The sequence below is a fragment of the Garra rufa genome, chromosome 9 (genome assembly GCF_049309525.1).
Source record: "Garra rufa chromosome 9, GarRuf1.0, whole genome shotgun sequence".
Taxonomy (NCBI): Eukaryota; Metazoa; Chordata; class Actinopteri; order Cypriniformes; family Cyprinidae; genus Garra; species Garra rufa.
Genome location: NC_133369.1, coordinates 21537731 through 21562093, shown reverse-complemented (window position 1 = coordinate 21562093; position 24363 = coordinate 21537731). Strand labels below are relative to the sequence as shown.

The 24363-nt window shown below is 37.7% G+C and overlaps 1 protein-coding gene across 1 annotated transcript; it reads left to right on the top strand.

Moving 5' to 3' along the window:
• The first annotated feature begins 452 nt into the window (after window positions 1-452).
• Window positions 453-24098, top strand: LOC141342786 (semaphorin-7A). Its single transcript, XM_073847322.1, has 14 exons — window positions 453-649; window positions 4079-4218; window positions 4574-4636; window positions 5233-5328; window positions 7083-7179; window positions 13871-13978; window positions 15248-15387; window positions 15472-15647; window positions 17166-17274; window positions 17419-17620; window positions 17702-17817; window positions 18046-18218; window positions 18323-18378; window positions 19739-24098. The coding sequence occupies exons 1-14, from the start codon at window positions 571-573 to the stop codon at window positions 20083-20085; spliced, it is 1902 nt and encodes a 633-aa protein (XP_073703423.1). The 5' UTR covers window positions 453-570; the 3' UTR covers window positions 20086-24098.
• Window positions 24099-24363: the final 265 nt, after the last annotated feature.

Sequence of the window (24363 nt, the reverse complement as noted above, 5' to 3'; positions counted from 1 at the left end):
ATATGTATAAAACAATGTGGATTTTTAAATAAAGTAAATCTTTCTTGGGTTTTCTACTACATATTTTAGTAAGAGACACCATTAATGTTATATTAATCCATACTAGTCTTGTACCCAAAATAATTTAAGTAAGCTTGCACCTCCACCCCCCATAAAAGCACCAAATGTATGACAGTATATGCAATTTTTATATGTTATACCTCTCAATGTAAACTATGATGACTTAAAACTGTAAACCACTATTTAGAGTATCTCCGAGATCTACAAAGTCAAGTGTATTGCAGTGAAATGCAGTATTCCAACTGCATTAAATGCATGTAACTAATAAATTTAAAAAAGTGTTTAGCTAAATCTGTAATGTCAATGCGCGTGATTGCTGTTTTGAGCGCATGTCTGCTCCCTCCTTTCTGTCTCCTTTCAGAAGGTGTGACGTGAAGGCAATTAGCGCTCAGATTCTCAGAGAGGTCTGGTAAGGGACAGGCGGCACTCCTGCAAAACAACACCAGTCTTTATCTAGAACGAGACTTTTATTAACGTGGCGTCAGTCCAACTATAGCATTGCGGAACAATATGAATCTCCTATTACTGGCGACTCTTTTCTCAATGGTTTTGGCCGAGAAATCACCTCGGCTGAAAATCACCGTCATGGGTAAGACTTTATTTTTCTTCAGTGTAATAGTTTCAGTCTGCATACGGATTCTGGAATTTTCTCGTTCTCAGTCTGTCCTTACTAAAGCAGAAATTGCTAATCTTATCTCCCCCTCTGGAAAACATAACCTGCTGCGTAATAAGACTTCCGATTCCACTGGAATGTGAAAAACAGAAAAAGTCAAATCGCAATATTGTTAAATGAAAGCAGGCCAAGATGGGGACACTGATTGCTTTACATTGCTGTTTTGAAAACAAAAACCGTCTGAAGCTCATATGCGCGTCATGACTTCACTTTATGACGTATATGTGAGATTAATCATGATTAGAGTTACAATGAAAAAAATACAGCGGTAATGCATCGCGTTATTTACTTATATTGCATACAAACAAAGCGGATAGCGCTGGAGCCAACAAATCTCTATTTTAAGTATAACTGAAGAATCATACAAGGATGCTTGACTGTGTATCCATAGTAACATCGCTTTAAGACATGTTAGTGGTGTTGGTCAAGAGCAAGTAGTCTGCTTGGGATGTATGAGTAAACAAGCTCCGGAATCTTCATGGAGGCTACAGAATAAGTAATTTTCTTAAACGGCAATCCGCTTTCTATCTAAACTAGTAAATGCATTTAATGACGCTGCTGAGAATGCGTGTAGAATACGCTGTAAGAGGGTTTGATTTAAGAAAACCATAGAACGCATTCTACAGAGCTGCAATGCAGGTGCACTGGCTAACGGGAATGATGGCACTGCAGCAACTGATGCATTTCCAAGACTCAGGGCACAACATGCGATCCAAAAAAAAAAAAAAAAAAAAACACACTCAGAGAAGAGAATAGCCCATGGAAAATTCCACGAAACCCACCATTATTATTTATTCCATGCACGTTTACTGTCTATGTCGATATAACCAATATAGGAAGTGCGATTCACAATTTAACTGTTTGTATGAAAACATCAACACGTCTCACGGTCACCCTCTCGGTGTTAAGTGATACTACAAAATCTTACAAATACAGATATGACAACGCATCAAAAGAGACAAGTATGAGTCTAAATAAGCTTTTTGATCTTGACCGCCCACTTCAGCACCATGGACAACGACACTTCACCGAATCCTCGATTCAGCGCACGTCTTCCCTGAAATCACGAAGGATGTGATGGCGAGACAAATAATCTAATAAACTAACGTACTGTGTTATGGAATACGACACCTTCGTATGCAAATAGAAACCGGATCAGACTGGTCTGCAGGCTTCTTCGACCTCGCCAGCCCCCGCTTCGAATAGCCAGTTATTGATTAAAATGGAATCTCTACCAGCGCAGACCGAGACAAACACCTGTTGCAACGTGTTAGTTTTTATGAAATAATAGCAAGCTCTGCTTTATACAATGTAGTATCAATATTTTATTGTTTTACGAAGCTGTTACCTCTCACTACCACATTCGACAGGTTTCTCCATTTAGGTCAGATGAAAAACACCCACAAAAGGGGCTTAGCCATTTGAATTAATTATTTAGATCATTATTTAGATCTCAACACCTGATTTTACAGTGAAATTCAAACCAAAGCCCTTGAATAATATAACATACATTTAGTAACTGCCTATGTCCAACAATATGCAAATGATTTAGAACAGGCTGAAAAAGAAAAATGGACAGATTTCTTAAAGGAATAATTCTCCCAAGATGTAGATTGGAAAAATTGGGAAATGCATTGAGAAATTAAGCATTACATCATTGCTCACCAGTGGATCCTCTGCAGTGAATGGGTGCTGTCAGAATGAGAGTCCAAATAGCTGATAAGCATCACAATAATCCCTAATGACTCCAGTTCATTAATTAGCATTCTGTGAAACAAAAAGCTGCATATTTGAATCCATCAATAGAACGTTTTTAACTTTAAACTATTGGTTCAGACTAAATATGAGTCCTCTATCCATAATACTGCTTTCTCCTAGTAAAAAAAATGAAATGCTCTTGAAATATGCAAATGTCAGCTGTCCTAAACCATTCTAAACAAATATGTTGGTGGATTTCAATTTGAGAGAATGGACTGAAGATGGACTTTTTCACTGGACAAAGCATAATTAGGGATTATGGTATTTTTGCAAGAAGCAACAGTTTAAGGTTAAAACGCCTTAAAGGTCCACTGAAGTGCTTTGAAACATGCAGCGTTGTTCTATGTGTTGACTTGATTTTAACTGAAACAGGAAAACAGGGCGGGACATATCCAGCAGTCCCGCCCCCCTTTTTAAATAGCAATAGCATTTTGTTTATATCACAGCTTTGAGTTTAAAAAATCTGCATTTGACAGCATATGGCAGCCACAATCTCATCCAATCTCATGGGTCTGATACATTTTATGGTCTGGACGGACTTGTCCAAGTGTTATCGTGTTATCATTTCTCTGGACTGGAGCAGACTATGCGCTGCGGCAGTTCACGAGATGCAGCGCAAACCCAGACTTCTTTTGCCCCAATGGAAAGCATATTTACAGTGTCTGAATCATTCCCTATCCCCTTTATAGTGCACTACGGCCATTCACTCTACAGAGAATACTAATTCTGTGAACAATTAACCAATTTCAGCCGCAGCTTCGGCGTCTATTTATAGTGTAGTGGATGCTTCAGATTCTAGAGAGCATTTGATTGGACAGAAAGTTTGACGAGAAGCTGAAGTGCAGGGTGATGTCATCAAAATCGTTGAGTCATATTAGTGGAAATTAGAGACTGTACATTTTGAATGCTTGTATCTTGTAAATGCGAATTTTGTCATTGTTTTGAAACACACTAGTTTATACATAAACTTAAGTCTATTATATTTATACTAAAAGCCAAAAAATGCAAATTTTGATTTCATGGGGACTTTAATGATGGATTTAGTTTTTTTTCTATTCACAATTAAATCATTTGGTTAATTAATAGGCTGAATTATTGTGATTTTTTTTCAGCTGTTTGAACTCTCTTTTTAACGGAACCTATTCACTTCAGAGGATTCATTGGTGAACAAGTGATGTGATGCTAAATTTCTCCTTATCTGTTCCAATAAATAGAAAACTCAACTACATCTCTGATGGCCTGAGATTTGGTGCATTTTCAGCAAATTTTTCAGTGAATTATTCCTTTAATACATTCACTGTTTCAGATACTCAGTTAACATTAGAGTCTGGAAGCACAGCCTGTATCTCAGAAATAAAAATATAGGAAACATTTAATGTATTTAAATTAGCTCATAAAAGACTAATATTTTGCTATTTTAGCTATACATGTTTTTATGCCTAGTTGCATTCTGCATAGTTTTCCCTGTGACCTATTTTTGAATTGTAACCTACCAAAGTCTATTTTAGACTTGATGTGTGAACATATACATATAAAGACTACCAGAAATTTTTTTTATACACTGCATTTCTGTCAATTTCTCTATAGAGTCACCTCGGTTTCGCTTCGTGAAACCGGAGAACTTCACAACGGTGTACCACCAACATGGAACTGATGTCCTTTATGTAGGGGGCCAAGGGGTCATCTATAAGCTCACCTTCAGCGATAAAGGAGTGCATGACACGCAGGTAGGGGGGCTGACACTGTAACCTGGAGCCAAAGTAGATCTATCACTGCTCTAAATCCTGACCTAGATAGCTGGTGCTCAGCAAGTAGCAAAACTGTGCTATTATTTATGGAGCAGAACAATGCTTTATAATAGAGGCTCTCTGAAATGATTACTTGTGGTTGCGTAAAAGCAAGCATTTCTTGCCAAGGAGAGATAGTTATTGTTTCTTATCATTTTACAGTCGCCATAACACTTTATGACCTGTTTCGCACTGTAATTATAGCATTTAGCTTTAACATGATGAGAGCAATTCATCGGAACATTATTATGTATGCAAGGCTGTGTGATTAGTATTGTTCTTGATGTGCTCACAGATCCATGCGGTAATGGATGAGAATGCAAAAGAGACGTGTGTCTCTAAATCACCAGTTTGGAAGGTAAGAGAGACAATCCCGCAATATTCAGACATCAAGTCGCTTGTGATTTCAAGCAAGGAATAGGATTATCCTAACTCATTTAAGCCTAGTGATTCAGTGCCTTCACAAATCTAGCCACAAGAAATGACTATCACAATGTGTGCAGCTATCTATTTCTCATAAACCCGCTGAGTGAATTACACTCGTCAGGTTTGGCTGGATTATAGTAAATGCTGAATTCTGAAACTGGCTGTAATCAGAACATTTGTGAACATGTTTCCCACACGTACCTCATTATGCAAGCTGGAGCATGGCTGGTTTCACTGGCCTGGTTCAACATCTACAGAAATAGTCATCCATGATGAGCAGGTCATCACTCAGAGTTGACTGAATGAGGCTATTTTTTAAGGGTAATGGCACAGACAGCCAACTGATGAGTGATGGGCTTCTTTAAATATCTGAATAAATATGGTGGTTAGAGATGGTTATGTCAATTATTCTGAAAAACAGACTCACACTGGATGACATACTGTGTTTAGAAATTATATTTATGTAATTTATAATATATGATGTCTGTTTTGTATTAACACATATTGTGTTCCTTCATCTTTCTACAGCAAGAGTGTCATAATTTCATCACAGTAATTGAGAAAGTCGGCGATTCATTTGTGGTGTGTGGGACAAAAGCTGGTGCTCCTAAATGTTGGTTCCTGGTAAGATGTTTCTCCTGCCATTATATACAGTTAAAGTCAAAAGTATACATATACCTTGCAGAATCTGCAAAATGTTAATTATTTTACCAAAATAAGAGGGATCATACAAAATGCATGTTTTTTTTTTTTTTTTTTTTTTTTTTTAGTACTGACATGAATGTGATATTTCACAGAAAAGATCTTTACATATAGTCCACTAGAGAAAATAATAGTTAAATTTATAAAAATGACCCTGTTGAAAAATTGACATACACTTAATTCTTAATACTATGTTGTTACCTGAATGATCCACAGCTATGTTTTTTTGTTTAGTGATAGTTGTTCATGAGTCTGAACCTTTTCTAACAATGACTAAGAGGGGGTGAAAACTTTTGAACAAAATGAAAATTATGTATACATTTTTCTTATTTCACTTAAATTTAATATTTTTTTTCATGTAGTACTGCCCTTCAGAAGCTACAGAAGATACATGTTTTCCACAAGACAAAATAAGTTAAATTTACCCTGATCCTCAAATCCCCCCCCCCCCCCCCCCCCCGGCTCTTAATGAATTGTGTTTCCTTCTGAAGCATCAGTGAGCGTTTCAACCTTTTGTAATAGTTGCATATGTGTCCCTCAGTTGTCCTCAGTGTGAAAAGATGGATCTCAAAACAGTCATTGTTGGAAAGGGTTCAAATACACAAAAATGCTAAAAAAATCAAATAATTTGTGGGACCTGAAGGATTTTTTCTGAAGAACAGCGGTCAGTTCAACTGTTCAGGACAAACAAGGAACTCATGAACAACTATCACTAAGAAAACACAGCTGTGGATCATTGAGGTAACAACACAGTTTTAAGATTTAAGTATCAAGTGCATGTAAACTTTTGAACAGGGTCATTTTTATAAATTCAACTATTATTTTCTTTTATGTGAAATATCTTATTCAGGTCAGTATTTAATAAAAAATAATATGCATTTTGAAAGATTCTGCAAGGTGTATGTAAACTTTTTACTTCAACTATATAACATTTTAATATTTATTAAACCACAAAAAATGTTTAAGATTAAGATCTTTAAGATTAACATGCATGCATTTAGCAGATTCTTTTAACCAAAGCAATTATCACTGCACTGAGAGTACATATTTGATCAATTCTTGCATTACTTGGGAATCAAACCCTTGACCTTAGTGTTGCCAGCACAGTGCTCTACAGTTTGAGACACAGGAAGGCCAAATTATCTATTCTGTATTTGCAGAAACAAATGTGCACCACACACCTGCTCAATGCAGGCATTTCAAGTTTCTTTAATATCACGAACTGTTGCAAAGACACTTATCGAATGTTGTTTCAAACGTTATTTCAATCGTTTTAGCATTTTCTGTGGATTACATGAAAGAGCGAAGGAAAATGAGACTAGTTTTCCCTGAGAGCTCAGCTGCTTTGGCAGAATTCAGGCTATTTATTTAACTGCTTCTGCATTATTGTGCACATTTTTGTAATTTTACCGTCTCTGCCGTGGGTGTGATTTATAACCCAACCATTTAACAGTTTCCCTAGGATAAAAACCAGACAGAACGGAAAGCAATACAATAAAATGAGAGTTTGACATTCTGAAATGTGGGACACACATTTAGTGACTGAATAATATTATGGAAAAAAAGTTTTGCTAAAAAGTGGGCTGATTTCTCAAAGTGCTGCAGTGTCTATGCTGTTTTTTTTAATGAAAAGCCTAGAAGAAGTAGTGAATAATCACATCATCTCTCTCACCCAGGTAAATGACAGCGTATTGACGGACATACCGGAGGAAACAGCAGCGTCTAACATCTTGGCACCTTTCCCTTCTCAGCGCTCCATCAGTCTGTCAGCAGGTAGAGAGAGAGGAGAGAAATGGAGAAAGGAAAAAGAAGGATATAATGCGAGGATGATGAGAGAGAATGTTATTTGTTCACATTTTTCATTTAGTTCCTTCACTTTGATAGGTATTTAAATACATCAGAATGTAATCCAACTTTTAATGAATTTTATTCTCTGACCTGACATAAATGAAGTCCCTCAGAGATCCATTTTTAATTAAAGCTGCAAGCAGCGATGAACGGGCCCTCGCACACGGGCTCACCGCCGACCGGTGGCTTTAGGAAAACAGCAAATGGTGGGTAGTATGCTTTTAATAAAGTAAAAATAGGAGAAATATGTCAAAGTCACTTAAATGTGCCAAATTTCCTGCTGCCAGCTGGTGGCGCTATGCATATAACTGATTATTGGCATGTAGATGTGTTCAGGCCACCACTTTCATCAAACATATGAAGTTTGGTGCAGATTGACCTTGGTATGTTTGAGTTAGTGAAAGATATGATATATCCTGCTGCCAACAGGTGGCGCTATGATAATATCTGAATTTTGGCCTTAAGGTGTCTTCAGGCCAGGACTCTTACCAAACCTGTGAAGTTTGAGGCAGATCGGACATTTTATGGCTGAGTTATAACAACTTCTATGTCCATGGCGAAACATCAAACTTTGTCAGGCCGCCACAGACACGCCCTTTAACGAAAACTCAAGATCTTCGCAATTTAACATCTTTAAGGCCTCTAGATCAGAATGACCAAATATAATGTTAATATCATTAAATCTCTAAGAGGAGTTTGATACAAGTCATTTCCTGTTGCCAACAGGTGGCGCTGTGATTATAATAGAATGTTGGCCTTGAGATGTGTTCAGGCCAGGACTCTTATCGAATATGTGAAGTTTGTGGCAAATCGGACATTTTATGGCTGAGTTATAACAAGTTTTATATCCATGGCGAGACCTCGAAATTTGTCAGGCCGCCACAGACACGCCCTTTACCGAAAACTCAAGATCTTTACAATTTAACATCGCTAAGGCCTTTATATTAGACTGACCGATTTTGGAGTTGATCTGTATAAATCTCTAGGAGGAGTTTGTTGTAGAGTACAGCATGACACTTCCTGTTGCCTGCAGGTGGCGCTATGACTATAACTGAATATGGGCATGTAGATGTCTTCAGGTCAGGAGTGTTATCACACATGTGAAGTTTGGGACAGATCGGACATTTTATGCCTAAGTTATAGCAACTTCCTTTTTCATGGCGAAACATCGAAATTTGCGAGGCCGCCACGGACACGCCCTCCGATGAAAACTCTAGATCTTCACAATTTAATGTCACAAAGGGCTTTAGATTAGACTCACCAAATTTGGTGTTGATCGGAATAAATCTCTAGGAGGAGTTCGTTCAAGTATGACACCTGAAAATGGCAAAAATGACACAAATTTTGCTGAGAAAATTAATAATAACCGACTTCCTGTTGGGTTTCGGATTTTATCTCAAGAGGCTTTTTTGTAGGTATTGGTGTGTTACATGTGTGTACCGATTTTTGTGCATGTACGATAATCACAGCTGAATGCGCACACCGCGGAACGTGTAAAGGTGGCGCTATTGAGCCATTTTGCCACACCCACTTCTGCAACCCATATCAGACGTCCATTTTCGCCAGGTCTGATGTGTGTGCAAAGTTTCGTTAGTTTTCGGGTATGTTTAGGCCCTCAAAAATGCGATTCATTCCGGATAAGAAGAATAATAATAATAATAATTAAAGCTGCAAGCAGCGATGAACGGGCCCTCGCACCCGGGCTCACCGCCGACCGGTGGCTTTAGGAAAACAGCAAATGGTGGGTAGTATGCTTTTAATACAGTAAAAATAGGAGAAATATGTCAAAGTCACTTAAATGTGCCAAATTTCCTGCTGCCAGCTGGTGGCGCTATGCATATAACTGATTATTGGCATGTAGATGTGTTCAGGCCACCACTTTCATCAAACATATGAAGTTTGGTGCAGATTGACTTTGGTATGTTTGAGTTAGTGCAAGATATGATATATCCTGCTGCCAATAGGTGGCGCTATAATAATATCTGTATATTGGCCTTTAGATGTCTTCAGGCCAGGACTCTTACCAAACATGTGAAGTTTGAGGCAGATCGGACATTTTATGGCTGAGTTATAACAACTTTTATGTCCATGGCGAAACATCAAACTTTGTCAGGCCACCATGGACACGCCCTTTAACGAAAACTCAAGATCTTCACAATTTAACATCTCTAAGGCCTCGAGATCAGACTGACCAAATATAATGTTAATATCATTAAATTTCTAGGAGGAGTTTGGTACAAGTCATTTCCTGTTGCCAACAGGTGGCGCTGTGATTATAATAGAATATAGGCCTTCAGATTGGTTCAGGCCAGGACTCTTATCGAACATGTGAAGTTTGAGGCAAATCGGACATTTTATGGCTGAGTTATAACAAGATTTATATCCATGGAGAGACCACGAAATTTGCCAGGCCGCCACGGACACGCCCTTCAACGAAAACTCAAGATCTTCGCAATTTAACATCGCTAAAGCCTTTTTATTAGACTGACCGATTTTGGTGTTGATCTGATTAAATCTCCAGGAGGAATTTGTTGCAGAGTACAGCATGTCACTTCCTGGTGCCTGCAGGTGGCGCTATGAGTAAAACTGAATATGGGCATGTAGATGTCTTCAGGTCAGGAGTGTTATCACACATGTGAAGTTTGGGGCAGATCGGGCATTTTATGCCTGAGTTATAGCAACTTCCTTTTTCATGGCGAAGCATCGAAATTTGCGAGGCCGCCACGGACACGCCCTCTGATGAAAACTCTAGATCTTCGCAATTTAACGTCACAAAGGGCTTTAGATTAGACTCAGCAAATTTGGCGTTGATCCGAATAAATCTCTAGGAGGAGTTCGTTCAAGTATGACGCCTGAAAATGGCAAAAATGACACAAAATTTGCTGAGAAAATTAAAAATAACCGACTTCCTGTTGGGTGTCAAATTTTGCTCCAAGAGGCTTTTTTGTAGGTATTGGTGAGTTACATGTGTGTACCGATTTTCGTGCATGTACGTGAATCACAACTGAAAGCGCACACCGCGGAACGTGTAAAGGTGGCGCTATCGAGCCATTTTGACACACCCATCTCTGAACCCCATATCAGACGTCCATTTTCGCCAGGTTTGATGTGTGTGCAAAGTTTCATGAGTTTTCGGGTATGTTTAGGCCCTCAAAAATGCGATTCATTCCGGAGAAGAAGAATAATAATAATTAAAGCTGCAAGCAGCGATGAACGGGCCCTCGCACCCGGGCTCACCGCCGACCGGTGGCTTTAGGAAAACAGCAAACGGTGGGCAGTATGCTTTTAATACAGTAAATATATGAGAAATAACATTTTATGGCTGAGTTATTACACCTATGTCCATGGCAAAACATCAAACTTTGTCAGGCCGCCACGGACACGCCCTTTACTGAAACTCAAGATCTTCACAATTTAACATCTCTAAGGCCTCTAGATCAGACTGACCAAATATAATGTTGATTTCATTAAATGTCTAGGAGGAGTTTGCTATAAACCTAATCCCCTGCAAGGACTTCAGATAATGCCAACTGTGAACCAAATGTGAACATTTTCCCTATATTCTGATGATGATGATAAGAACATGTAATTCATGATGATAACAAAATGTTATTATTGCTTGCATTACATTCACCACTTCTGCTTAAATCGTTACCTATCTGTACAATTTGTATGTGGATATTGCTTTGCTGGTGACTCCTGTTATAAGACATCACTCTTAAGCGCTACATAACTAAGAATCAATAAGGAAAACGGTGCACAGTTGGCAAATGCATTCACAGTAACCCTCTGCTAGTTTGGATTTTAAGTTTACTGAATTGAAAGGGTTACACTTGAAAATCAACACAGAGACACATACACACAATATATAAAATGTTGCCATCCAGTTTCATTTGTTAACATTAACTATATTAGTTAACATGAACAATAATTAAATAGCATTTATTAATGTTAATTAATATTAAGCTAAAAAAAAAGTATTCATATATTGTTTAAAGGTAAATTAGTTTATGTACTGTGAATTAACATGAACATGAACACAGTTCATGTGGGTGTACAGCAATACACAAAGTGCTCTATAAACGCTTAATTCTTTCAAAATATCTTTAAAAATCAAGTTGAGTGTTTTAATGGGGCGATATATATATAACTGATCTTAAAATGATGGTTTTCGGATGTTTTGAACAGATAACAGCAAAGTTTGTTTTGTTGTCAAAGTTTGTCTTGAAATTTTTAATTATTATAATTTTATATTCAATAAATAACACTATGAAAATATTGTCTACAATGAAGATTATTCACTCATGCTTAAAAGTTGTATTTTTCTTAATCTTTTGCTATGTGACTGAATAGGACAAGTTCATGGTACAGTTCAGTAAAAATAAATAAAAAACAACAACTGCAAAATACAAACAATGAAAGATTTAATGACCCTTTATATTTTCTCAAAATATCAGACATATTTATGTCGATTACGCTACAGCAATGTGCATCTTCCTCAAAGATGGTCTTAAGCAAAACAGCATGTTCCACTGGTCTCTCTCCCTTACACCCCTCCCCCCTTCAGTCACTCTTCAGTGACTCAATGGTGACTGAACACAGACAGGCACAGGCAGAGTGACAGCAGGTTTCTAATTTCTTTTTTTAATTTTCTTTAATTCATAGAAGCTTGTATAAAATTGATATTTACACCACTTGCTCAGAATGATAAGATCTCTGTGTGAAAAAAGTTGTAAAGAGTTTGGATGCTGCACTTTAAAGATATAAAAAAATTACGGTTATGTTTTTTACTACATCTTTAAAAAATCACCACGTCAACACCGTTCAAGATATCCCAAATTCGCTCGCAATTTAACATCTTCAGAATCTTCTCTTCATGTTAAAAAAGTTTGGTGTGAATACCTTATTTTTCTTAGAAGGAGTGTGAATTTGTTTACAGCCTGATTTTTCCAAAAATCCACATTCAAGTCAAAATAGCCGGCTTCCTGTTGGTCTTAGCTAATGAGTTTGATTTAGAAAGTTGTCCAGATTGATGAGAACAATATATGTACAGAGTTTGGTGACTGTAGGAAAAACTAACCCCCCAACTTTTGTCAAAAGATGGCGCTATAGAGTGCCTGCTCCACGCCCATTTATGACCTTTTGCCAGTGTCTAACTATCATTAATATTGACGTGTGTGTTGAGTTTCATGAAATTCTAAGCATGTTATCTGCCTCGAAAAGACAGGAATCAAATTTTAAAGTTTGACACGTTGCCATGGCAACAGCATTTGATTTATCATCGACCCCTTTACATATTCTCATCGGCCGTGTTTTGACATTATTTTGATGAAGTTTGAAGAAAATCAAGTAAAATTAAGAGGCTGATTTCAAAGGATTTTGAAAATGACACGCTTCCTGCTGCCAGTTGGTGGCGCTATAACTTTGACTCATAATAGTCACATTTATGGAATCGGCATCATACAACGAACAAACTGGTGAAGTTTCATAAGAATCAAGCAATGTGTGCAACAGTAATTAGACACTTCCTGTTTCTCATTTCTCGCCATAACTTTGTCCCCTTGCCACGGCCAAACCGTTCGAGATATCAAAAATCCCCTCGCAATTTAGCGTCCCCAATGTCTTGAGATCATGCTGACCGAGTTTGGTGACAATCCTATGGAAACCCTGGGAGGAGTACGTTAAATTCCAGAGCATGCGCTTTTTAAACAGCCCTAAATATCTCACTTCCTGTTGCGTTCAGCCCATGACATAGAGTACAAAAGTTGTTTGGCTCAGTGAGATCTATATGTGTACCGAGTTTCATATCAATACGTGCAAGTATGTGTGCGCAGTACATCAAGTTTTCAAACTGTGTTCCAGGGGGCGCTGTAGAGGCCCTGAACAACGCCCGGGTCCCCGCCTCTGTGGCGTCCTGATGGCCGCAGATTCCGACGTGTGTGCAAATTTTCAAGAGTTTTTGAGTATGTTAAGGCCCCCAAAAGTGCCCAGAAGGTTTAAAAAAATAAAAAAAAATAAAAAAATAAGAACCCTTAGAAGAACAATAGGGCCTTCGCCCTTTTGGGCTCGGGCCCTAATAAGAAACGGAGCAGATCCAATAGGGTCCTCACACCATCGGTGCTCGGGCCCTAATAATAAACGGAGCAGATTCAATAGGGTCCTCACACCATCGGTGCTCGGGCCCTAATAAACAATGCATTATAGGTTTTAAACATCAAATCTTGTCAGATCTCTACTGAAGTATTGGATGAAATAACAGAACAACAATCCCTATAGTATATGACAAAGAGAGCTCTCTCTTAACATTCTAAATGTCAGCTACAAAATTTAGTATTTTGTATGCCATGTGAGGTTAGCACAGCTGAAAGGTCAACACTGATCCTGGAAGAAGTTGAATGTCTCACCAATGTCTCTGACTGTCAGTCAGAAGGAAGTAGAAGCAGCACTGCCGTGAAATTGCTTTGTGTGTGCATTCACAGGTCTTTTTTTTAGTTCGAGTATCAAAGCATTGCAAACATAGCTAAATTTGAATCAAAGTTTAAGGGAATCTTTGATTTGACTGAGCTGAGTCACAGAGAGCTAGCTGTCGGATTTACTTATCTCTCTCCTCATTTAGATGGGAATCTGTACTCTGCTCTGTCAGCGGCTACAGGACAGCCTGGCTCTATCCGTCGCACGTATGGCTCCAAAAAGCAGCTGAAGACAGAGAACAAATGGTTACAGAGTGAGTCGTCAGTTGCTATCTAAACTGCATTAACAGTTTGGAGATTTTCTTGAGGGGCTGCACTAATGGATCTAGCTATGCTATGTCAGCTTGCTATTTAATCAGACAGTACTGTACAATGTTCTGGGAAGTCATTTGTTTTATTACTCCTATGAGTCTTGCTTGTGGACTTTCTGCATGAGAGCGCCCTCTGGTGTCAAGTATTAATTAAATAAATCACACGTGAGACTTTAAGGCTCCATAATGGTGCTGCCACTGGATTATTATGTGTTATATTAGAAATGGAGTTTCTAGTATATTGCAATAACTCTATTATCCACCTTTTTCTTCACTGGGGAAGTAAGCCTATGGGTGAGACTTCTGGTTCATTATCCGCTATAGGGAAATAACGAGAAGAATAACAGCGTGCAGTTAACAGTAAAACTGTTTGCACTACAAACCAGTGTGTTCATAATTAAGACAATACATTAAAATAACATGGTAAAACACACCCAAAATTGGCTGTTTTGTACAGCTAAAAAGAGATGGATGCAGATGAGACTGGAAGCCTGACCCATAAAATTTACAAAATGGCTGCGCTCACTCGTACGGGAAGAAAAAGGTGGATATATTATAAATTATTCATTTGAATTTTACTAGTAGTCCAAACCCAGTCTTATGTCATTCAGAATGAGTGCCATGTTATGCCTTTCAAACACGAATATCGATAGCAGCACCATTGTGTTTAAATTTTTGGTGAAATCAATTCACAAATGGCAAATTAAATCGCTGCAAATTAAGTTGAGATGAGAAAAGACATTTTGAATATTAAAAATGCACTTCCAACTAAGATATACACTACCAGTCTTAAGTTTCTGGACAGTACGATTTTGATTCTTTGATGAAAAGAAAGATAAAAAAAATCTGCATTTTCCTGAAATAAATGTTTTTGTAACATTATAGACTATATCATTCAAAAGCTTGGAATCAGTTCATATATATATATTTATATTGGGGGAGGGGGGGTGGATTAGAATGATTAATGATGCTAAAAATTCATCTTGGAAATCAAAGTAATAAATTACATTTTAAAATGATATTTTAAATAAACATAAAATTTAAAAAGTTTACTGTTTTTGCTGTACTTTGGATCAAATAAATGCATGCTTGGTGCGCAGAAGAGACTTCTTTACAAAACATCAAAAAGCTTACTAATAGTGTATAGCTTCAAAGACTAAAGCAAGTTGGAGTCTATAAAAATAATACATTTCCTCTCACCGTCTCCCTCAGACCCCAAGTTTGCAGGAGCCGCTGTGATACCACACAGAGAGAAACTCAAAGATGAGATCTATTTCTTCTTCAGTGAGGTCAACAGTACAGCCAATCTGGATGAAGAGCCACACAGGGCTCGCATAGGAAGAGTCTGCATGGTAACAAGCTTTTATCCATTCTTGCTTCACATAAACTGCTGTGAGGAATCTAGGTTTCTGATAACCTTTGTATCTGCGACTTAGGTTGATGAGGGAGGGCTTCAGAACTTGCTGCCAAGCTCCTGGACTACTTTCCTGAAGGCTCGTGTGATGTGTGGGAAAGCTGGAACTCCTGTACAGTACAACAACTTCAAGCAGGCATTCGTTCTGTCCTCCCATCAGCGCATTGGGGTGATATACGGCATCTTCTCCAATGCTTGGTAAGCAGATGTAAAGTCTAAAAGTGAGTAGGAAGACATTTGTTATCAGGCTGCTGAAATAATGCAAGAATACATTATACACCAAAAAATACATCCCAATAGATTTTAACTCAAAGTGGTGATCACAACATTGTCAATTAGGTTCAAGCTTATGTTATTTAAAGGTATATACAAATATTGGTAACATATCAATCAATATTACAATATTTTAAAGAGGACTTTTAAAATAACTTTTACATGGTGTTTGCATATAAACGTGTCTTAGCAGTGTATGGACACAACCAACCTACAATGATAAAAATCCATTTACTCATTTTTTTTAATCCTCAAAAAAACTAATCAGTATCACTTATCAAGCCGTTTTGATTTTCTGAGCAGTATGATGTCATACTGCTCAGGCCCCGCCCACAACCACTGACGGACTGTCCCATATGTCTATATTTCCGCCCTCAGCAAGGTGTAAGCTGTCCGCCATTTTCTCTGTGAGCAGCTGTAGTGACAACAATGTCTCATAAGCAATGCAGGTGTTTTGTATTTGATGTAAAAGTGAGCATTAGAGTATTTGTTTTCTCCCGAAATCTGAGCCACTGAGGACACAGTGGATTAGTTTTGGTTTTGATGGTACTGTAATACGCCAATAAAACACAATACAGAAGAGAGGGCTGGAGTGAGCAGTTGCTCATTATCATTTAAAGAGCCATGTACCGAAACTGTGAACAGAGCTATTTTTGACAAGGTAAAAAGGTATTGTTTAATACGACCATTGAGGAATTGTATTCAAAGTATGTTGCAGATATTTCATGAAGACCCTAAAGAATCACACCAACTTGTGGAAAATGGACATCCGATGTCCCCTTTAAATGTATTAGTATCCAACATTTTTACATAACATTTATTCATTTTATCTTACAATTCTGACATTTTTTCTTGCAAATTCAGGTTTATATCTTCTAATTCTGACTTTAGAACTCGATTTAACTCAAAAATAGTGAGACAATTCTGAGGGGAAAAAAGCCAGAAGAGCCGAGGTGAGAGTGTCGAGTTGATTTTTCTTATTAGAATTGTGAAATATAATCTCGGTATTGTGAGAATAAAGTCAGAATTTTGAAGTATAAAATCAAATTTACCTTTTTTTTTAATTCATAAATTATTCCATGGCTCCAGACTGCCACTTGAACACTGTCATTTTCTGCTACCAGATAGGCACCGCCTGCAAAAACCATCATCCTTGTTTTGAATCTGTGACTATCCCGCTATCTAACCTCAATTTTGTTAAATAACAGTGCTTATCGCTGGGTAACAAGCTTTTGTAATATGCGGAGAACACTTTGAAAATGACATCTAATCAATATAATCTATAATCTTTTTAAATCTAACTATTTTGTACCGTATCCGTGTAATTCTCTAGCCTGAAAAGGTTATCTCTCCCAGGTTTTCTGCAACCATGAGGCACGTGCATCCTGAATGTTTACAAACCTATAATTGGTCTATTCCTTCCATGTTCATGTCTTTCTACAGGAACACCACTGTAGTGTGTGCATACTCAATTGAAGACATTGATCAGGCCTTTGCTACATCCAAACTGAAGGGCTACAACACACCTTTGTCAACTCCCCGTCCTGGAATGGTACAACACATATACATATGCAAATGATTATAAACTAAACATTTATGACATTTATTTTGAATCTATCTGAAAAGTACTATCCTACAATTTCAGAATACAAAGGCAAAGCCTGATTATTAATTTGTGTGGTTCACCTTTATCCAGTGTGCTTTTAAGAATAACACTCAGGCTCATAACCAGAAGATCCTGAGTGTGATCAAGGATCACCCTGAGATTGAGGACGTGATCATCCCGGTTGACGAAGCTCCTCTTGACCTGCCAGTTCAAGACCACTTCACACATATTGTGGCAGATACAGTCTTGGCTGTCAATGATGAACACTACAGTGTCATTTATCTGGGCACAGGTACAGTGAATGACAAAGAAATTGCTTTAAATGAGCTAAAACTGTCTATTCCAATGCTGTTTTCCTGTGTCTTCTGTGCAGAGAAAGGAAAAGTCCTGAAGGTCCTCCATGCCATAGAAGGAGCCTTTATCATAGCACAGTACTCTTTATTCCACGATGATAGTCCCATCATCAACATGGCCATTGACTCTAAAAAGGTAGAGGCCCTTATTTTAAACAAGCTAACTCAAATTAAAACGGGCCAACTGTAGCCTGCAGTGGTAGGACATATTATTCCACTGTAATCTATTTATTTTTAGCTTTGAATCATTTTTTTTACTTTACTTTGAGAAAGTAATTTAAAGGCTGTTCACATAGATATTTAAAAATAGTATTTGATTGGAGCCAGATGGCACCTTTCACCTCTGTGTTTTGCCTTGTGCCAGGGTCATCTCTATATTGGAACAGAGCTTGAAGTGCAGCGCATCCCTCTGGCTGACTGTGGTCGTTACGGGACCAGCTGCCAAGAATGCATCCTTTCTCGAGATCCATATTGTGCGTGGGATGTGTCCAAAAAGAAATGTACCGCAATCCCAGCAGAGTACAACATTAGCACTGGGTACGTATGGACTTACAAATATCCCAACAAAATAATGCATTACTGTTTTTCCTGTTGCAGTAATCTAAGTTTTATATTTTTCTGTTCTCCTTATTTGAAATCAGAACCCTTGTTCAGACCCTTGACCACTCCAATGCCTCGATCTGTGGCCATGCTACAGGTAGGTTGTAAAAAAAGACTTCTAAAGATGCAGATTTCTGGTTTTATCTCTGAACCCTTTATAGCACTGAAGAATTTGAAATATTGAAATATCTCCAGTTTCATATTCTTCTTCTTCTCAAATTCCCACTGAAACCCAGTTTTGTATTAATATATATTCTATATTTTCCTATCTCTTGACATAAAAATCAAGTGACCAAACAAAAAAGAACAATCAAAATATAAAACCATATATAATATTTATATATATAAAATAATAGTTGAATTTATAAAAATGACTGTTCAAAACTTTTGAATGACTGTTCAAAAGTTTACATATGTTTATATGTTTATGTTTTTTTTTTTTTGTTTAGTAATAGTTGTTCATAAGTCCCTTGTTTGTCCTGAACCATTAAACTGCCTGCTGTTCTTCAGAAAAATCCTTCAGGTCCTACAAATTCTTTGGTTTTTCAGCATTTTTGTGTTTTGAACCCTTTCCAACAATGATTGTATGATTTTGAGATCCATCTATTCACACTGAGGACAACTGAGGGACTCATATGCAACTATTACATAAGGTTCAAACACTCACTAATGCTTCAGAAAGAAAAAGATGCATTAAGGGGTAAAAACTTTTTGAATTTGAAAATCAGGCTAAATTGTATTTATTTTGTCTTCTGCGGAACATGAAAGTATCTTCTGTAGCTTCTACAGAAGGTCAGTACTAAATGAAAAAAATGAGGCAAAATGAGAAAAATGTACACATCTTCATTCCGTTCAAATGTTTACACCCCTGGCTCTTAATGTATTGTTTTTCCTTCTGGAGCATGAGTGAGCGTTCTGTAATAAGTGCATATGTGTCCCTCAGTTGTCCTCAGTGTGAAAAGATGGATCTCAAAATCATACAGTCATTGTTGGAAAGGGTTCAAATACACAAAAATGCTGAAAAACCAAAGAATCTGTGGGACCTGAAGGACTTTTCTGAAGAACAGCGGGCAGTTTAACTGTTCAGGACAAACAAGGGACTCATAAACTATCACTAAATAAAAAATAAAATAAAAAAGCTGTGGATGATTCAGGTAACAACACAGTATTAAGACTCAAGTGTATGTAAACTTTTGAACAGGGTAATTTTTATAAATTTGTCTCTTGTGTACTATATGTAAACATCTTTTATGTGAAATATCTTATTCAGGTCAGTACTAAATAAAAAATAACATGCATTTTGTGAAATTCCTCTTATTTTTGTAAAATAATTAACATTTTGCAGATTCTGAACCCAATTTTGAACTGTAGTGTATATATAAAATATATATATTTTTTCAATAATAAAAATTAATTTTTTATCCCACTAAAATGTTTCCTTTCATCCTGGGCTACAGCTCATAAGGCACGTAGCACCATCCCCAAACCAGTTTTAGTGGATAAAGATGGACCCGTCCTGCTCCCATGCCCCGTGCGTTCCTATCATGCGACTTACCGCTGGGAGAAAGACAACTGCATCAAGCAATATCCTTGCACCATCTCCGGCTCCTCCTGTGTGCTGGCGCCCACCCCTGACCTGCCTCTGAAGGAGGGAGTGTTCCGCTGCATGGCAGAGGAGAGCGGCCTGCAACAGGAGGTGGTGTCCTACAAGCTGGTGTTCAACGGTGGGCCCCTCTCCACCTCGCTAGCCTCCACCCTGGGGTCGGCTGTGCTGCTGGCTGCCGTGGCACACTGGCTTCTGTAGATCCAGTGAATCCTGGGGGCTCAAAAGGAAACAAGTTTAATACTAAGGTCAGCAGAGCATGAGTACCTAGGCCGGTCCGACTAAACTGCAGGGGAGCAGCTGGTCTCTGTATAAACTGTGTTTCTGGTTTCTTATTCAGAGCAATCACAAGTTTAAATCTTTTCTTTGAAGGGCCGAGAAAATGCCTGAAATTGTCTCATTTTGCTAAATGCTTTGTCATACCAAACTTCAGTGTTATGTACAACATGAACTTATGTAAATGAACTACTTCATGCCATCAGCCTGAATGCATTTAGCCTTCTATAATGTATATTCAATATCTAATACATGAGATTTGTACCGCATAATACATTGCTTGCAAAATGTTAGTGCCATCTTTCAGATGTTTCAGAGGACTGCTTTGCTAACTACACTCGGACATGGAATCCAGACCACTTCTTTAACTTGATTAGTTTTCTCAGTACCACCACTGTTCAGTAAGGTTCAGTTAAGAATAGGGTATCATGAACTAATTATGAGCCATGTTCATTTAGATAGACTGCACACTATAAAGGTGAAAGAAGGCAACAAAAACACAGCTTTACTAAGAAATGGCAAACGTTTCCGTCAAACTGAAACACATATGCTTTTTTCACCTTTATAGAGAGCATTTTAGGCATGGTGAGTTTGGTTATTTCTCCGTTTAAACAACTTGAGATGCTAAAATATATAAGTGAGTAAAGAATTTTAATTTTAATGTAAAGATTTTATTTGTTTAATTTATGCTGTTCATTTTTAGTTCATGTTACCTAATGATTTAACCAAATTGAACCTTATTTTAAAGTAGGAGTGCGACGATAAATATGATAAATCGATTTAATTCCAAATGCTTTCTGATTCTCTCTCGAATTGATTCTGAACTTAAGTTTTTAACAGCAAAAGGCACTTTGTGCTTTAGAAACAACTGTACTCTGCTTGCTTCCAGTTCCTGACACACACTTGACCCCAAATTAATCAATCATAAAGTTTGAAAATGTTGAAGCGAATTACAAGAGTGTTCACAGCGGGTGTTTACATTAATCTCACGTCATAAAAGCATAAAAGTTGAGGTGCAAGTTCATTTAACTAGTGATGGGCGCTTTCGAAGCACTGCTTTGTGAAGCTTCGAAAATTTTGTGAATCATTTATTTCGGAACAGTGGTTCAGAGTGATATCAAACTCCCAAATTCACATGGTTCCAGTAAATGAGGCTTCATTATGTCTTAACAGTTTCAAAATTTCAATGGTTTGCTGTTGGGGGGCAATGATCTCTGTAAACCCGTGTATTAAGCAAGTTCATAGAGATAAGATTTAGAGTCTATGGTTTTTACCTGATCTGGGATCAGTTTCATCAATTTGTAGACATTTTTAACAAGACATTTGTGTAATTAAAAAGGTTGAGAGGTAGTTAATGGTCTCTTATGGGCCTCTATATACATGCACTTCATAAAACAAACAAAACAAGCCTTGCAAATTTATATAAAATATTTTAAAAATCCACATAACAGTGAATCATTTTGCGAAGAATTGGTTCAACTGATTCGAAGCTTTGAAAAGCTTCTACTATCAATATATTAAAAATACTTTTACATTACTCAGTCGAACCACAGACTGTAAACACAAGCGTTTTTCTTCTTGAGCATTTAGGTGTGCTGTTAAAAACTAGCCTAGTGCGCCATCTGCTGATAAAAACTAATCTTAGAATCGATTCGAGAGAGAATCGCAATACATTTCGGAAAATCGCAGAATCCATGCATGAATCGATTTATAGTCGCACTCCTATTTTAAAGTGTTATTCTTTCGTTGATGTAGAATTACTGAGTTACAGATGTGTTAGATGTGCGAGCAGGGGTGGCGTAGTTGGGTGAAAAGGGGGGCGAAATTACCAGGGCCCCAAGTGGGGGGGCGGCCCTGAGCAGTGAAAATATATTTTCCTTTAAATATAATTTTAAGATCACAATAAATGTTGTTAACTAATGTAGTTAATCCCCCCCCCACTCCCCCCTCCGTAACGTAACATACCAACCGCGAACACCCCCCCCCCCCTTAGGGGGCCCAGAATTCCCAGCGATGCCCCTGTGTGCGAGTAATATGAATATACTGTTATAAATCCTTCGGTTTTTCCATTGTGTGCCATTAGGACAGTTCTGAAGCCTTAAAACAAGGATGAGTCCCTTTTAAGCTGTAAGGGTCACATCCTAAGCACAACTTGCAAACTGAGCAGAACCTGCAGAATCTGCTGGCTTTGTCTTTCCATTGAGTCATTCCGACCTGACGTAGAATGTTACTTCAGCACGATTTCAGGAGTACATTCAGCTGATTTTTTCGCACCTGTTTAGCAAGTTTGAAATCACTTATCAGCCACAATAGAAGTGCGAACTGAAAAACAAAACCATACAAAACTGACACAGATTCAACTGCTTTTGCTCAGTGGGTGGACAGGAAAAATAACCAGAATCCAATAACCAGATTATAGAGTTTATCTCACTACATCACTGTGTTGAACAAACAAACATTCATCATATGAAATAAGCTTCAGTACGTGTAACATGAAGTTGCATTTTGTAGTCGCAGTGTACAGAGGCTTAATTATAACGTTGTTTTAAGTGTAATGCTCTGCATATGCTGTTCTTCACCATTGCTGCCTATGGGAATAGGAAGTATTCCTGATGGATCTAAACAGTCATTCTGCACTAAGGTGTTCAGAGTGTAAATCTGTCACCATTTTACTTCATAACATTTCATTTGATCATGACTTCAGCCACTAAAACTTTAGACATATTACAGAAAGGAACACTCAAGAACATTCTAGCACATTTCTAATCATCATCCTCACCCCTAACACACCCCACCACTATTTCTGTTTTTCTCTCTCTCTATCTCTCTCTCTCAGAGCAACTGACCCCAAATGCCAATTTTGTTTTTAACCTTGTTCTCTCCTCACTATATTTTAAAAACAGGACAGTGTTATGAACGAATTGATCACTAATTAACCAGAAGTGCATTGTGTTTTCAGATGATGGATGTCGTGAGTTTGTTTTTGTATGTAGTCATGTCTTGTGTCGCTCTGTTTCTTGCTCTACTGGTGACATAATCTGCCAATCCTAAACTAAAAGGAGACATTTGGTTTTATTTTTACTTTCATATGGATCTAAATTGATGTTTGGGCAAACTTAAGTGTCAAAAATGAAAGCCATGTAAATAGTCCAGGGACGGACTGCAGTGTTGCTTTACACATTAGTGCATTAGCTGTTTATGCTAGCGTGTGCTAACCTTCTGTTTGCATGCTGAATGCCACAGCACTGTCACCCTCTCTGTATACTTGTACCTCTGTCTCTTGGCCTAATGTGCTACACTGCACTAAAAGAAAGAACGTTGTAGTGCCAAACCAATGTCGTGTTATTTTCGTCAAAGAGCTTTTCTAACTTTTCCACTGTGCTTCGAAGCCAAACGTTTATCTTTCGGACAACATAAAGCAGTATTTAGATACACACACAAACACGCACACACACGCACACACACACACACACACACACACACACACACACACACACACACACACACACACACACTCTAAATCACTTTCGGCAGTGTAAGTGACACAGGGTCCTTCAATGTAGATCACACAAAGTAACTGTAAACACTGTTACATTTTTGTTTTTTAGTTTAGTTTTTTATTCTGTAACTAGTGTTGCAAGAATAATTTAAGGCCATTTTGTTTTTACTGTCAGTCTGTCGGTCATTTGCTATGCCTTGTGTTTTATTGCCCAAGACTTGTGGCAGGGAGTGGTTTCTCATGTAGGGACGCTCAGCACGGTTTACTGCTCAAAAGCATCTTGCAGTTGTGTAAGCTTGCACTTAATAATTCATATTTATAACTGGTTACCAAAAGTCATAGCAATTTTTTTCTAAAGGGATTGAAGACGATGTAAAATACAGAAACACATTAAATGTTTCCCTGAAAATGTGCATTAAAATAAATAACAAAAAATCGACTGTATTTGTTTGTTTATTGTTCATTAATACTGTTTTGTTTGTGTTTTTACAATTTTAAAGAGATAGAATTCTTCATTTTTGAGTGAACTATCAATGAATTACGCACCATAATGTCGTTCCAAACCTGTAAGTCCTTCATTTATCTTTGGAACACAAATTAAGATATGTGTGATGAAATCCAAAAGCATACAACAACACAACTGACATGTTCAAGGCCCAGAAAGGTAGTAAGGACATTGTTAAAATAGTCCATGTGATGGTTCA

Bases quoted from the DNA above. Each gene is read 5' to 3' on its own strand.
- LOC141342786 (XM_073847322.1), top strand. From the start codon at position 571: ATGAATCTCCTATTACTGGCGACTCTTTTCTCAATGGTTTTGGCCGAG. The intron at 15,388-15,471 runs GTAACAAGCTTT...TCTGCGACTTAG, and splicing joins GCATAGGAAGAGTCTGCATG to GTTGATGAGGGAGGGCTTCA. The intron at 15,648-17,165 runs GTAAGCAGATGT...GTCTTTCTACAG, and splicing joins GGCATCTTCTCCAATGCTTG to GAACACCACTGTAGTGTGTG.